We start from the raw sequence: 13,667 nt of genomic DNA, 5'->3' as shown, positions 1-13,667 counted from the left end.
ACAAAGAAGTGACTTGTAAGTGGAGAGAAGAGATTCAAAGACCTTTGGGTTAAATTACAACCAGCACATTTTGAAAATGCTTCATATACAAATGGTCACCACATGCTATGCTCTCAAAAATGTGGCCATGAAATGATACTCTTGCAAGCCTCCTATTTGAAACTCTATCTTTTTGGCAATTCTCTTAAAAGCTATGACAGAGGTTAGGAGAAGGAGCATAATTTATGAGAAGGGATTTTAAGCTTGGGAATCTGCAACCATAGGATTAATTTTTTTAAAATTTTGGGGTATCAGCCAGATACATAAACTGTATGTGCCAGATAGTTTAAACTCCTACAGGCATTATGAGACCAAGGCTGAAACACCAGAGCTATTAAATTTTAAAATAGTATGAAGGCCAATAGATGTCTCCAACTGGATCTGTGCTTGAGAATTCAAGATGACTTTCATAGTCCTGAAGAATAACAAAGAACGTATTAGGAAAGTGATAACTTTTTAGGACTAGAAAAACAAACTTGTTTTTTGTGTTTTTTTTTTTAACTAGAAGGTTCACAGCATCTCACAGGGACCTTTCTTTAACACAACTTGTTGAAGTGTGAAATTCAGTATTATTGGCTCCACCCAGGAGTCAATCTGTAAATACTGGAAGGATTTCATTAGAACAACATTTCACTTAGAAATAGCCCCCTAGTATGATCTCCAAGAAGGACACTGGAGAAGGGCTTCAGCACACAATGGGCAGTTTTATGAAAGAATTCAGTGTGTGTTCTGAAACAAAAAGAGGTGGGGAGAAGGAGAAAAAGCCACCATCCAAAGAATATGGACAATTAAAGTCATACCCTTGAAGAGTTAATAATGAGATTTAAAGGTCTTTGCATCTATCATTCTTCCTAAGAAATACACTTTTTATTACATAAAGATTCCTTAACTATATTATCAGCCTCTTAGAGCCACACGTGAATTAGCTGACTACTCAGCATTGATGTCTACAATAAGGTCTGTGAAAATAATACGTGTTTATTTTTTTCCCAACACCATTTATTCTCACCATATATCCTATCCACCTCCATCCACCCCCACCCCTGCAATCGCCACAGTGTTTGGGTGCCCATGAATTCTTTCTCTTTCTTATTTCCTTTTTGCTCAATCCCTCCACCTGCCAATCCCCCATCACCCCCCACCAGAGTTGTCTGCTTGCTCTCTATCTAAAAAGCAAAACAGAGACAGACTCAATGTGTGGTTTTTAAATTCTATGGCCACTGTTCCTGGTTAGAAAAAGATACTCTCACTTTTCACAAGGGAGATATTTGGCTCTATTCGATTCCTTGCTTTCAATGTCAAACAAAGAAACAAGAATCCCAATTACATACTGTAATCACAATTCTGCTCCTATTTTAAATGGGGAGAAATGAAATGATGTTAGCTCCAAGAATCCCCAAGCCTCCAAAAGCATCTTCCTAGAAGTTTCCTCAAATCACACTCTCCTGCAGGACCAGGACCAGACTCAGGGGAATCCCACACAAGGAGGGGCTCCCCCAGCAACTCTTAGGGTTTTCTGCAAATATCAGATTTTAAAAAGTCCCTGATTATCTTGGAGAGTGGAAGGAACACTTGATTAAGCTCTCAGTCTGTTGCATATTCAAAATCAGTGATTGTTTGTACGTTGTGACCCTGGCTTTGATAAAGTAACATGGAGGAAGCTCTGTGCTCATCTACCTTCACACTTACTATGCTCAAAATAAACACTTATTATGCTAAAAAAAAAAAAATAGGGTTGATTCAGGAGGCAGATTTACAGCTTGCAGTAAGTTATCTAGACAATACCAACTCTCCAGGGAGTCATTGTGATCTTGCCCCTTTCAGAGTTTGTTCTAATGGATGGACCTTGTCCAAGCTTGTTATGCACAATGAGCCTGTTGGTGGCAGGTCCCTAATTTAGCACCCACTGAGAAGCTGAAGTGACATATGTAAGTCTTCTTTGTATGCACTAGTCACTGACAAAAGTTTCCTAGGTAAGATGTTTTTAATAATCTATCCACAACCTTTTTGACAGTGAGGACCAAACTGCCTGAGAAACTCATGTACATAGATGATCATTTGGAAGACGCCAGGCAAAAGGAAGCAGTCCACCCTTCCTCTTCTTCTGCCCCCCTCTCCTTCCAAGAGTGATAGCAAAAGAGAACAAATATTTCAAATCACTGCCACTTCACCCATAAGATAATTTAAATAGATTGTGTTTTAGAAGGGAGTCCTTGTGCTTTGTCATAACAACAACAACAAAAGATCCTTCAGGAATGCCACAGTAAAGTTCATTAGGGCCGACGGACCCATTTATCAGAATAGAGAAAGAAGGAATTGAATACAAGATGTGGTTCTTCAGTGATCGGCAGACATTTTCCTGACTGTCCAGCACTCTGGACCTTTATGTGTGGGACCAAATCATTAGTAACATTTCCCAATGAAAGCCACAGTGTTCACTAGGCATGAGACCACACTGATGTCTGCCATCATCTCTCTTTTTTCTGTTATTTCAGTTTTGAGACAGCCTATGAAAACTTCATTCTTCTGACAAAGACAGTAATGAAAAAGGGGTGTGTATGTGTGTGTGTGTGTGTGTTGGGGCAAAATGTAGACACTGGGGAAAGACATTTAAAAAGAGATATTTTAAATGCTGATGGATAGAGCTAAACCTTACTTATCTTGACAGATTAAAATGTAAAACCTAAAAAACAAAACAAACAAACAAAAAAAATCACACACAAGTCTTTACCTAAATACAATATGTGGGATGCTCCCTTATTGGGCAACCCACATGAAAACAGCACATGAACGCTGAAATTCAGAGAAAGCTCTGTCTATCAGGATGACATGGACAAGAATATTAATTAGTTCCTGTAGATTTCAGATCTCTCAATGCAGGATTAGTCCTGCAGCATGGCTCTTGGGTTTTCCTGGTGTTTCAAGGAAAAAACTCTTTAAAGACATCAGTAGGGGGTTAATGGAAGCTTTGATAAAGTTTCTCTGGATCTTTTTATTGATGCTCCATTGTGAACTGGAGTCCAGAGTCTCCTCTGACTCCTCTGAGGAGACAGTAATTAATTTAGCCAGTTGGAGCGACAGCTAGACAATTCAGAAGTCCATCTAAAATCTTTGCTCGCCCTACCCTGTTCATTTCTCATCTCAGTTGGGCACTGCTTTTTTCAAATCCCTTGATGGCTTCCCCAGAGGGTGTAAAAGTTGGCAGTAGCATTCAAAGTAACAAGCACAACTCAGAAATAAAACGCAAATAAGAATTAGACTGTCAAGTGTTTAGAGTGAATGCTGTTGAATGAATTTTTCCTTCTCACAAATGAACCTGTGTGCATATTTCTGTAGGAGGGAAGGAGAAGAAGTCAGGAAAAATAGTGTTCTCAGTCCTGGGTGTATAAATACAACTTTCATTTTTCTACAGTGAAATATTCTCATCTTAAAAAGAAATGCAACCCATTTTTTATTCATATGCAATAATTACCACTAGGTTCTATAGACATTTGTCTATGCTGCTCAGTCAACCTTGAAGCTGGATAATTTAGTAGGTTCTTTTGGAAGGCTTTGATTTATTTCTCCTTACCAGGATGTGTGGTACCCATCCTGAATACAAATTCACGAATCCTGGTGCCACACACCAGAAGCCTGTATCATTGTATATGAACAGGTTTATAGTATTCTTAATTATTTTCATAATGAATGAGCCTGCATAACAATGAGAGGGTAGTAACAATATTCCATAAACATAAAATTGGTTTATGTATAAAGTTAGAATCAAGAGACTACTCCCTTTAAAAAATTGAACATGTTTTTTAAAATTGAACATTTCCTAGGCGTGGTGAACAACATGAGGAGCCCTTGGCTGGATCAGAGTTTTCGATGGGAACATCCACAGGCTGGTTTCCCTGAAGCCATTGTGTGTTTACTCAGGCACAGAAAGGACTTTCAAACCAGCTTCTACTTTAGAGACTTGTCCCAACAATGACATACTAACTACAGTTGACCCTTGAACAATGTGGGGGAGCTTAGGGGCACTGAGCTCTCCCCTGCAATAAAACATCCAGTTGTAACTTTTGACTTCCCAAAAGTAACTAAGAGCCTACTATTTATTGGAAGTCTTATCAATAACATAAATAGTTGATTAACATATATTTTGTATGTTATTCGTATTAAATACTATATTCTTACAGTACAGTAAGCTAGAAAAAAAGAAAATGTTATTAAGAAAATCATAAGAAAGAGAAAATATCTCTACAGTATTTACTGAAAAAAAAACACAAAAAACCCTCATATAAGTGGACCCATGCAGTTGAAACCTGTGTTGTTGGAGAGTCAGCTGTTCTGAGGATGTGCAAACAACTTTTCAACAAACCTTCTCAATGCAATTGCTGTACGATTTATTTGAAAGATTTTAAAATGTCTTTGGAAAGATTTCTGACTTACAGATTTCACTAGTTTCATCATGTGTTTTGCCTTTAAATTTCTTGGAAGTAAGAAAATATAACATGATTCATTTGAGATCAAAGGCAAACCAGGAATCATCTTGGTGAGGAGACATGGGAAAGAGCAGCACATATTATTACTTAAAAAGAAAATTGCTGCCAACATGTAGGAACCATCAACAGTGAGTGCCAAGAATGCACATTTTCAAGAGAACCCGAACACTGCCTCCTGAGGATATAAGCATGTTCTACACAGTGTGCACTTAACCCAAGCGTCACTGGGAGAAGATGTGCAGTACAAGAAAGCAAAGGCATATTGAAAATCTAATTATTTTTGTGAAATCTTGTTCATATTTTCAAAGCCTTTAAAACAGAAGGGATCTTGCCAAATATCAAAAATTTTTCAGCTGTGAGATTAAGCTAAATGTTGGTCCACCATATCCTTTGCTGAGCCGGTTCCAACATATACCAACATTTCACCATCTTTTCTTAAAGAAGAAGAAGAAGAAGAAGAAGAAGAAGAAGAAGAAGAAGAAGAAGAAGAAGAAGAAGAAGAAGAAGAAGAAGAAGAAGAAGAAAACATTTTATACCTTTTTAGAGAGAAGAAAGGAGAGAGAGAGAGATCGATGCAAGCGAAAAACATCGATCAGCTGCCTCCTGCATAACCCCACCTAGGATGGAGCTTGCAAAGCTGGGCATGTGCCCTGACCGGGAATCAAATAGGCAACCTTTTGGTGCAGGGGATGACACCCAACCAACTGAGCCACACCAGCAAGGGCATCGCCGTCTTTTCAACCTCCTTTCTCACTGTTCCTCTTTCTTGTTTAGTATTCCAGAGCAGGGGTCAGCAAGCTTCTTCTATGAAGAGTGAGATGGTTAATACAGAGTGTGGCAAAAGTAGGCTTATAGTTGTGAGTAGGTAAAACACAGTGTTTATTCTTGTATCATTAGTTATTGATCATTGTATTATTTTCTGTATGATCAGCTGTAAACCCACTTTTGCCCCACCCTGTATGTTCCCTGTGAAGGCCACTCAATCTCTTGAAGTTACTCAAGTCTGTGGTTATCCTATAAAAGCAGCCTTAGACAACACACATTAGTGGGCTTTGTTCCAATAAAACTTTATGGACACTGAAATTTGAATTTTATATAATTGCAAAATGTCACAAAATGTTACTCTACCTTTGATTATTTTCAACATGTTGGAAATAGACAATTCTTAGTGAGTTGCACAACACCAGGTGGAGGATCAAGATTTGGCCTCTAGGCCATAGTTCACCAACCCCACTCTAGGGCACTAACAGAAACTGGAGATTTGTGCCTCAAAAATATCAACAGAGCTTCCCCCCCCACCCTTTCCTTTTCAAGCTTACAGAAAAGCCTTGGTCCTAGCCACAGCTCATTTGGGTTTAATATCCCATTTCCATTCTCAAGATCACCAGGAGTGTCTCTTTCTGTTTGTTGTGATCTCAAACCACACCTTAGGCCCACGTAAGCACTGTCCGTCACACCAGAACCATTATGGTCTGACTTTGTGCTCCAATGCCTTTCAAATCAGGCCAAACTGGACTTCCTGGCATCTTTCATGTTCCTTTCTACCCTTAGGCATAATTACACAATAGTCCTTCCTTACCCTGGGCCACCATGCCTAGAGCACATTACCTAACTGGTTGCTCTAAGATGCTTCCTTTTCTCCCACCATCTCCTTGAAGCTTTCCTGTTACTATCTGGAAGGCAGGTAGCAATTATACCCAGTAGGGATGAGAATTCCCACTGTTCTCCATTATATCACTCAAATAACATAATAGGTCTAATTAAAAGGTGGCAGAGAAGGAGAGAATGGGAACTTACCAGTTGAGCAATAAAAGACAGTATGCCTCTTGTTCTTAGTTATTTTCTTTTCTTTACTCATTATTTTGGTTACATTAAATTTCTCACTCCTCGACAGAGTTCACTGATTGTTATTACTGTAAATAAATGTGTTAACCAACAAACATCTACTATGTGTGGTGCTGGCGTCACGAGAAGGTGTCCTGCCACTTGATTGTTGGTGAGGCGTTTCCTGGCAGTTTTTAAAAATTGTCTTCCCAGCGAACAAGGCCAGTCTAACAAGCAGCACCAGTTCATCCGAGGGCAAAGCAACCGGGATTCTCCACAAGAAGCCCCAAAGGGCCTTCTCTAACTACCTATCCTCTGAGAACAATGCGAGAGCATGAGGTTCCCCAGCCCAGAGCAATGGGAACAAGCTAAGGCAGGTTGACCATAGAACCCTTATAAGGTGGGTACTGCTATGAAGTCACAAGTTCTGTTTTTTCACACATGTCACCAGAGCAGAGTTTCTGAGTCTTGACACTACAGAAATTTCGAACCAGATAATGATTTACTGTGGAGGCAGTCCTGTGCATTTTAGGATGTTTAGTAGCATCCCTGGCCTTTACCCACTAGATACAATAGCACCTGCCCTGCTCCCAGTTGAGACAACCGGAAATGTCCCCAGACATTGCCAAATGTCTGAAGAGGGGCCTGGAATAGCTATAGTGGGGGTCCAACTAGCTTACTGTTTTGCCCTTCGAAGTAAATACTTTGTCTGGCAGGGTGAGGCTTAAAGGGGTGAAGGGAAGGCAGGATTCAGATGTATTCTGATAATTCTGCTGAAGCATTTTTGGAATTTTTCCCACTCTTGAAATTGCCTTTAGAGCCAGTTTCTGAACATCAGAGAGAAATAAGCCCCACTTCTTCATGCTCATAGCTCATGGCTATGTCCTTGGAATCACAGAATTTTAGGATTGGAAAAGATCTTAGAGATCAGCTAGGTTCAAATAATTATATAATCCATCAACTATCTGAACTCCTGTGAACTCAGAGTTTTCAAGATGTTGGTCACTAGGACACCACAGCTGTGCTGAAGAGAGATTAGCAGATGTATTTCACTGTGAAATATCTGGAACAGTGTCACATGCAAAATAAAACTCAAAAATCACTCCCCTTGGGTACAATTTGGGGTTAGTATAGATTATCAGCCATAGGATTTCATAAGGACTTAAAATAACACAACCTAGAGAATGGTCCAGCCCCATAGCTGGAAGGTGGGTGTGGGAGTCTGGGGGTGCACAGTAAAACCAGGCTCACTGATATTAAGATCTGCTGGCAGCCATCACAGCATTTTAGCAAAAATATTCACAGTTCTGTTGCTCGGCCAGGAAAAGCTTATTTCATTTATACAGCATTTCTCTCTCCTAGTGACACATGCTGTATTTATTTGCCTGAGATGGTCCACTTAAGTAAAAGTAAACCAAAGGAAAGCCATCTAGAAAACAAATCACCCAGCAGTCTGCTTATCCATTTTTCATAAACATCAGAGCCATCTCCTTCTAAACAAAAGGCAGAGCAGTTGCCAGAGGATAGAAAGTGAAGGAAAGGAAATAAGAGTTTTCAAGGGGAATCTCACTCTGTCCCTTTTGGTCTGTAATGTTGAAAAGGCATTCTAAGGAGAACATCCATTATCCTTGTTTTTGTACGGGGCAACTTCAGTTGGAGCTACCACCCACCATCCTCTCCCCACCTCTCCCTCACTGGTCCTGGCATAGAGGTGGGAGTGGGGTGACTTATCTCATGAAGAGAATTTGGGAGAAGAACTATGTCTCAGCTCCACCCACTCTGCTCTCTCAAAACTGCCTAACTGCCCAAAGTGACCATTTGGGCAAACTTAGGGGTGCAAGCTTTATATGGAAGGGAGCCTACAATTGGCCAGCTGGGCTGGAGTGTCTGGGGGTGACACTGGGTAAGTGTTACTAGAGCTAGCTATCCCTTTTGACCACAGATATAAAGCTGACATTCTTCCATCACTTGATCAGCAGCAAAGCTGAGATTCTGAGTTCCCTTTGTCTTGTCTTCTGGGTCAATTAGTTTTGAACTCAGGAGGGGAGGGAAAAAGGTGTCAATAGCCCCTAAGACTCCACAGTAAGATGTAGGTTAGAATAGTTTAAATAGCCATGTGAGAAGACCAGCCCATTCACACCACATTCTACAACTAAAGGATCAAAGCCCAGTTACAGCTACACCTCCTCGCCGAGTCTGCTCTCACAAATGGGGAGAATGCCAAGCAGAATATATGAGTGCTATTAATTATGTAATAATTTAAAAGGAAGGGAGCTCTCCCTGGTTTCAAGTGTCACTGGCTCTGACATTAGCTTGGATGAGTCATTTCACCTTCACGGAGCTGTTCATCTGTGGTCTCAGAGGTGGTGATGATAAAACCAGGAACTCTAGAGGGTTTTGTGTTTGTTCTTTAAATATGTTACTGATGAGAGAAAGAACCCTGTGAAAACTGAGCAAAATTGAGAGCCATAAAACTTTGTGGCCTCCAGGTTGTAAATGCTAACATTCATTGATTCTGTGTATTCCTCATAGAGTGAGACATCATTGCCTATAGAGGTTCCTTAGGAATTTAATTTAATGAAATAATAGAAATGGTTGCAATTAGAATATAATTGTGTATGTGCAAATATGCTTAGGAGAGCTTTGATAGCGTTTATGGTTGCTACATTCACCCAGAATTTTGGCCTACATTTTAATCTGCCCTACTATGAAGAAAGGGTTTGTTAATCAAAGATAAACTACCCCAATGATTTTGAATTAGTGAGCCCCAAATTATGGTAGGATAATGAGGCAGGGCTGTGCACATATACAACGCGGCTAAGCAAAAGCTTTCTGGCTGGCCACATAGGAGGTCTCCTTATTGAAAGATTTATTTTTAATTTTGAACAGCTTCCCAGCATCACCCTTCATGAAAATTAAAATAAGGAGCTGGAATTTTGTCCTATTCAGCAAACCTCCTGCCAGGACTGCTCACCATGGCAGGGAAAACAACCTCACTGTGTCAGAGGAATTCCCTGTCCACCTTTCTCTTAGATCTAAAAGAATTACACCTACATTTTTAGTCCAACTTTGACAGTTTTCTTCCTTCATTGTAGGGGGAGCCTCTTTAGCCTGTCTTCGTCCCACTCCTTGCCCCTTCTGGCCTGGCGGGGGTTGACATAATCCTTTGGCTTGAATCCTTAGGTGTACAGAGAGTCATAGACGTCTCCCCACAAAATCTGTGGGAGCCAAGCCTGTCCTCAGCACATCTCCCAGAGGCTGTTCTCTGCCAAAGAGAATGACTTCACCTGTACACTAAGGCCTCAAAGCCTCCATTCCTAGCTCTAATTCAGTGAAGAACACGAAGCGGTGATGTGTTTTGAGAAAAGCCGGAAAGGTGCTTCAGGGCTGAACATAAGGATATCGATTGGCTCACAAATCAGACTCTCCAGGGTGTGCAAAGATCACTCTGCACCTCGTTGGCTCCTTCTAACTCAGACACACCAGTGACATCAATGCATTTCCCAGGATCAACATGCGGCTTTTCCAGGGCATTCTCCCAGAAAGAGCACTAATCAAAGACTGGACGTCACAGAGTACTTGTGATGCCATCAGAACCTCCTAAATCAGTGGTCGGCAAACTCATTAGTCAACAGAGCCAAATATCAACAGTACAAAGACTGAAATTTCTTTTGAGAGCCAAATTTTTTAAACTTAAACTTCTTCTAACGCCACTTCTTCAAAATAGACTCGCCCAGGCCGTGGTATTTTGTGGCCACACTCAAGGGGCCAAAGAGTCGCATGTGGCTCGTGAGCCGCGGTTTGCCGACCCCTGTCCTAAATCATTCTAGTTTTTATAGGAAAATAAAACCAATGACCACAAATAGCATTCACAACCCGGAAGTGCAGAAATACAAGACAAAAGCATAACCGGAGATGGGTTCATACCACATATTTTAAAAGACCAGCCACCTTTGTATCACTGAAGCTGCCTTTGGGGAAGATTTGCCTTTCCAGCTCCAGTTCAAAATCTCCCCCAAGTCTTAACTTTTTATTTATTCTAGAGAGTTCAGGGGAAAGTGGAAAAATAATGGCTTTGGATAGGGACACTGGAATACTTCTCACTAGAGATCAATTAGTACAGACATATTTTACCTAACTATTGAGTGCACTTACTGAAACATGCATTTAAGAGAAAAGTGCAGGAAGAGGTGATAGGATTGTGGGCAATTTATAATGCTTTGCCGGCAAAGTTTGTTGTTCTTAAGAGCCTCACTAAAGGATAAACTACAGTTTTTTTCCTGCTCCCTTTAACTCTCCAGAAATAAGTAACAGGGAGCTGGCAATGGAAAACATGTGGCAGAAATCCAGAATGGAAAATTAGCATGAGGATGCATGGAAACTTCTTCAGGGGAGGAATGGGGATGAGTGGGTCGGGGGCTGGAGCCTAGAATTCTAGATTCTACTTTGCATTTTTAAATATCTGATATTCAAGATTTTGTAATAGTTCTGCAATTCACGCAGCATGAACAGAAAATATAAATATACTACAGCAAATATAAATGTACCAATACAGATTAGTAAAAATCAATTTTATAATCCTAAATAATCTGTAAATGCTCTAATGTCCAACCATGGATCTTGTGATTAAAATGGCCAGCCCAAATCCCTTAAAAGAGAAGTCTAGCATGGAGTGACCCAGCTCACCGGACTGTTATCTGGTTTGGTTTCAATCACTGCCTTGGTCTTAATTTAATCTCTTCCTCCTAGTACAGGGTATGTTATGCAGTTAATGTCCACAAATTTATTTGTTGAATGAATAAATGTTCATCTAAGAGTCTTTCGTATTATAACACAGCTCACAGGTTTATAATTAGGTCCATGTAGTTCTACTTTTAATTGTGGAACTTTAATATCATTCATGGATATCAACACAAGCCCCTTCTCTATACTGTGCACATTTAGATCATATAATAAGGTGGATCTGCTTCCTACCTGCTTGGTTGGTTGTCACGGTGACAGACACTGACTGATCCGGGCTAGGGTTATACTTGGACACTCCATTCACCGCCCAGATTTCAAATGTGTAATTGGTATGAGCCAGGAGGTCAGTGATGGAGACTTTGGTGGTCTTCAGGCCATTCTGCTGTGGGGTGTAGTGGACCCCACTGCCACAGGGTCGGCACTTGCTAGAATCACCAGCTCCACATTTCTTGCACACCACATTGTAGGAAATGTCCTGGCGGCCGCCCGTGTTCTGAGGACTGCTCCATTCCAAGTTCACTGAAGTCTCGTTGACATTTGAAATCAAGTTTAGGGGAGCAGATGGTGGGCCTGGAGAAAGAGAAAAAACATACCATCACACCAAGAACTGTAAGATCCTTTTGGAATCTCTCAGTTTCTACTGTTTTCTGCAACTTCAACAGGTAGATGGGCCCATTTGGCAAATAATGCAAAAAGGAAATCAAGTTAGCAAAAAGATCTTTTAAAATAACAATAGATGCCGAAACCGGTTTGGCTCAGTGGATAGAGCATCGGTCTGCGGACTGGAAGGTCCCAGGTTCGATTCCGGTCAAGGGCATGTACATTGGTTGTGGGCACATCCCCTGGTGGGGGGTGTGCAGGAGGCAGCTGGTCGATGTCTCTCATCGATGTTTCTAGCTCTCTGTCCCTCTCCCTTCCTCTCTGTGAAAAATCAATAAAATATATTTAAAAAAAAAAAAAATAACAATAGGATAGAAAACTGTAGGTGTGAGTGTCATTTTCATTTGTGTGCAAACAAATGTGGCAATGCCTGCCACTCTGAGATATAAGGCCACTCTACATCAAATGAGCTCCAAGTACAGGCTTCCTCTCTGAAGTGGCAGGAAAATATCACAACTTACCCAGTCTCGATCTTATCATCTGAAAAATGGGTATGCAAATGCAATTCTAGTTCCCAGAGCCCACAATCCTATCACCTCTTCCTGCACTTTTCTCTTAAATGCATGTTTCAGTAAGTGCACTCAATAGTTAGGTAAAATATGTCTATACTAATTGATCTCTAGTGAGAAGTATTCCAGTGTCCCTATCCAGAGCTGTTGTGGGACTCTGCTAAATTAAGAGAGATATATACCACTTCTGAAGATAAATGGTGATTCATAAGTTGAGTGTATCATCACTATAGAGGAAGATTAAATTGTTTATTGGGTAATTAGTTGGAACTGGTTAAACCTGGTTGCAAAGATGTTGAAGGAAGGTCCTGTGGTTGAAACATCCCAGCTTGAGGCAGATAATGCACAAAGGCACCCAACCACACATTCAGCCCTTGAATTGACCAGGGCTGCCAAGGCTTTGCTTTTACGAAAGACCTACATTAGTGCCTGTTTACACCAATGCAAAGAAATCCAAAAATGATTTTTGCACTTATGAAAAAATGGTGAAAATAGTGTTTTGCATTTGTTTTGCAGCAAGCTGTTATAGAAGCAGCGTGCACCCTGCACGCCAACCTCCTTCCCCAGGAACTCAGCATTGAAGCATCAAGCTGCCTTAGCTTTGAACTGTGTCTGTCAGCATCTGTGCTTTATCTTGATTTACTTTGTGCATCCCTTAGCAAGACGTGCCCTAAGGTGATGTGCCATTTCAGCTTACGAAAGGTTTCACAGAAACTCTCAACTTTTAGATAGGGGGGCGGGGGGAGAACCTGTATTCATTCCAATGGACATGCAAGAGTTTCTGAAATATGAATGGTGGTGATGGAATAGAACAACTGATCCCAACAGATAGTGGTGATTTAACAACAACAATGATAATAGATAAGACTATAGAACAATGATGACTCTCTTGCTGTAGATTAGTTTTTATAGGCCAAGAAGTTACGACACAAAAGAATTCAAGAAGAAAAATAAGTGTGGGAGACATGAGAGGTAATTTTCCTGGTCTGAGCTGGTTCCAAAGGTTTAAAAGACATCTCCGCACTCTAATCAAAAATATTTATTCAATGTGACAGTCAGAAAGCCCTCTCTTTTCCTTCTCCTTTCACGTTGTGATCCTCTAAGAAAAGAGCCAAAAGTGGGTTTTAATGAAAGTTTGGGATTTCTTGCTCACTGTATCTATTCTACTTCTATTTTATCTGTAATGACTGCTTTGAGGAAAGTTACCTGGAGGCCTGCGTGAAGTCAGGAGAAGTTTATCTCGAGGACCACAATAGAATGTACTGTTCCAAAGTAGCCTCTGAGATAGAGTTGCATGTAATCTACATACAAGGAGTTATATTCAGTACTATTTAGCTAATGGTGATGAAGAGCTAAAGAATTTTGGTGATAATACTGAATAAGGCCAATTCAGTCTCCTTTTCTCTTT

The 13,667-nt window shown here is 40.6% G+C and overlaps 1 protein-coding gene across 1 annotated transcript in view; it reads right to left on the bottom strand.

Annotated features, from left to right (window-relative positions):
• The window catches only part of EPHA4 (EPH receptor A4), a 128,482-nt gene that overhangs the window by 41,407 nt on the left and 73,408 nt on the right, over positions 1-13,667 (bottom strand). The window contains exon 5 of the mRNA XM_008145113.3: positions 11,322-11,660. Coding sequence (XP_008143335.1) covers positions 11,322-11,660 — 339 coding nt within the window. The remainder of the gene's footprint in view (positions 1-11,321; positions 11,661-13,667) is intronic.

Source organism: Eptesicus fuscus, chromosome 11 (assembly GCF_027574615.1).
Source record: "Eptesicus fuscus isolate TK198812 chromosome 11, DD_ASM_mEF_20220401, whole genome shotgun sequence".
Taxonomy (NCBI): Eukaryota; Metazoa; Chordata; class Mammalia; order Chiroptera; family Vespertilionidae; genus Eptesicus; species Eptesicus fuscus.
Note: the sequence above shows the minus strand (reverse complement) of the source record. Positions and strands in the feature narration are given on the sequence as shown.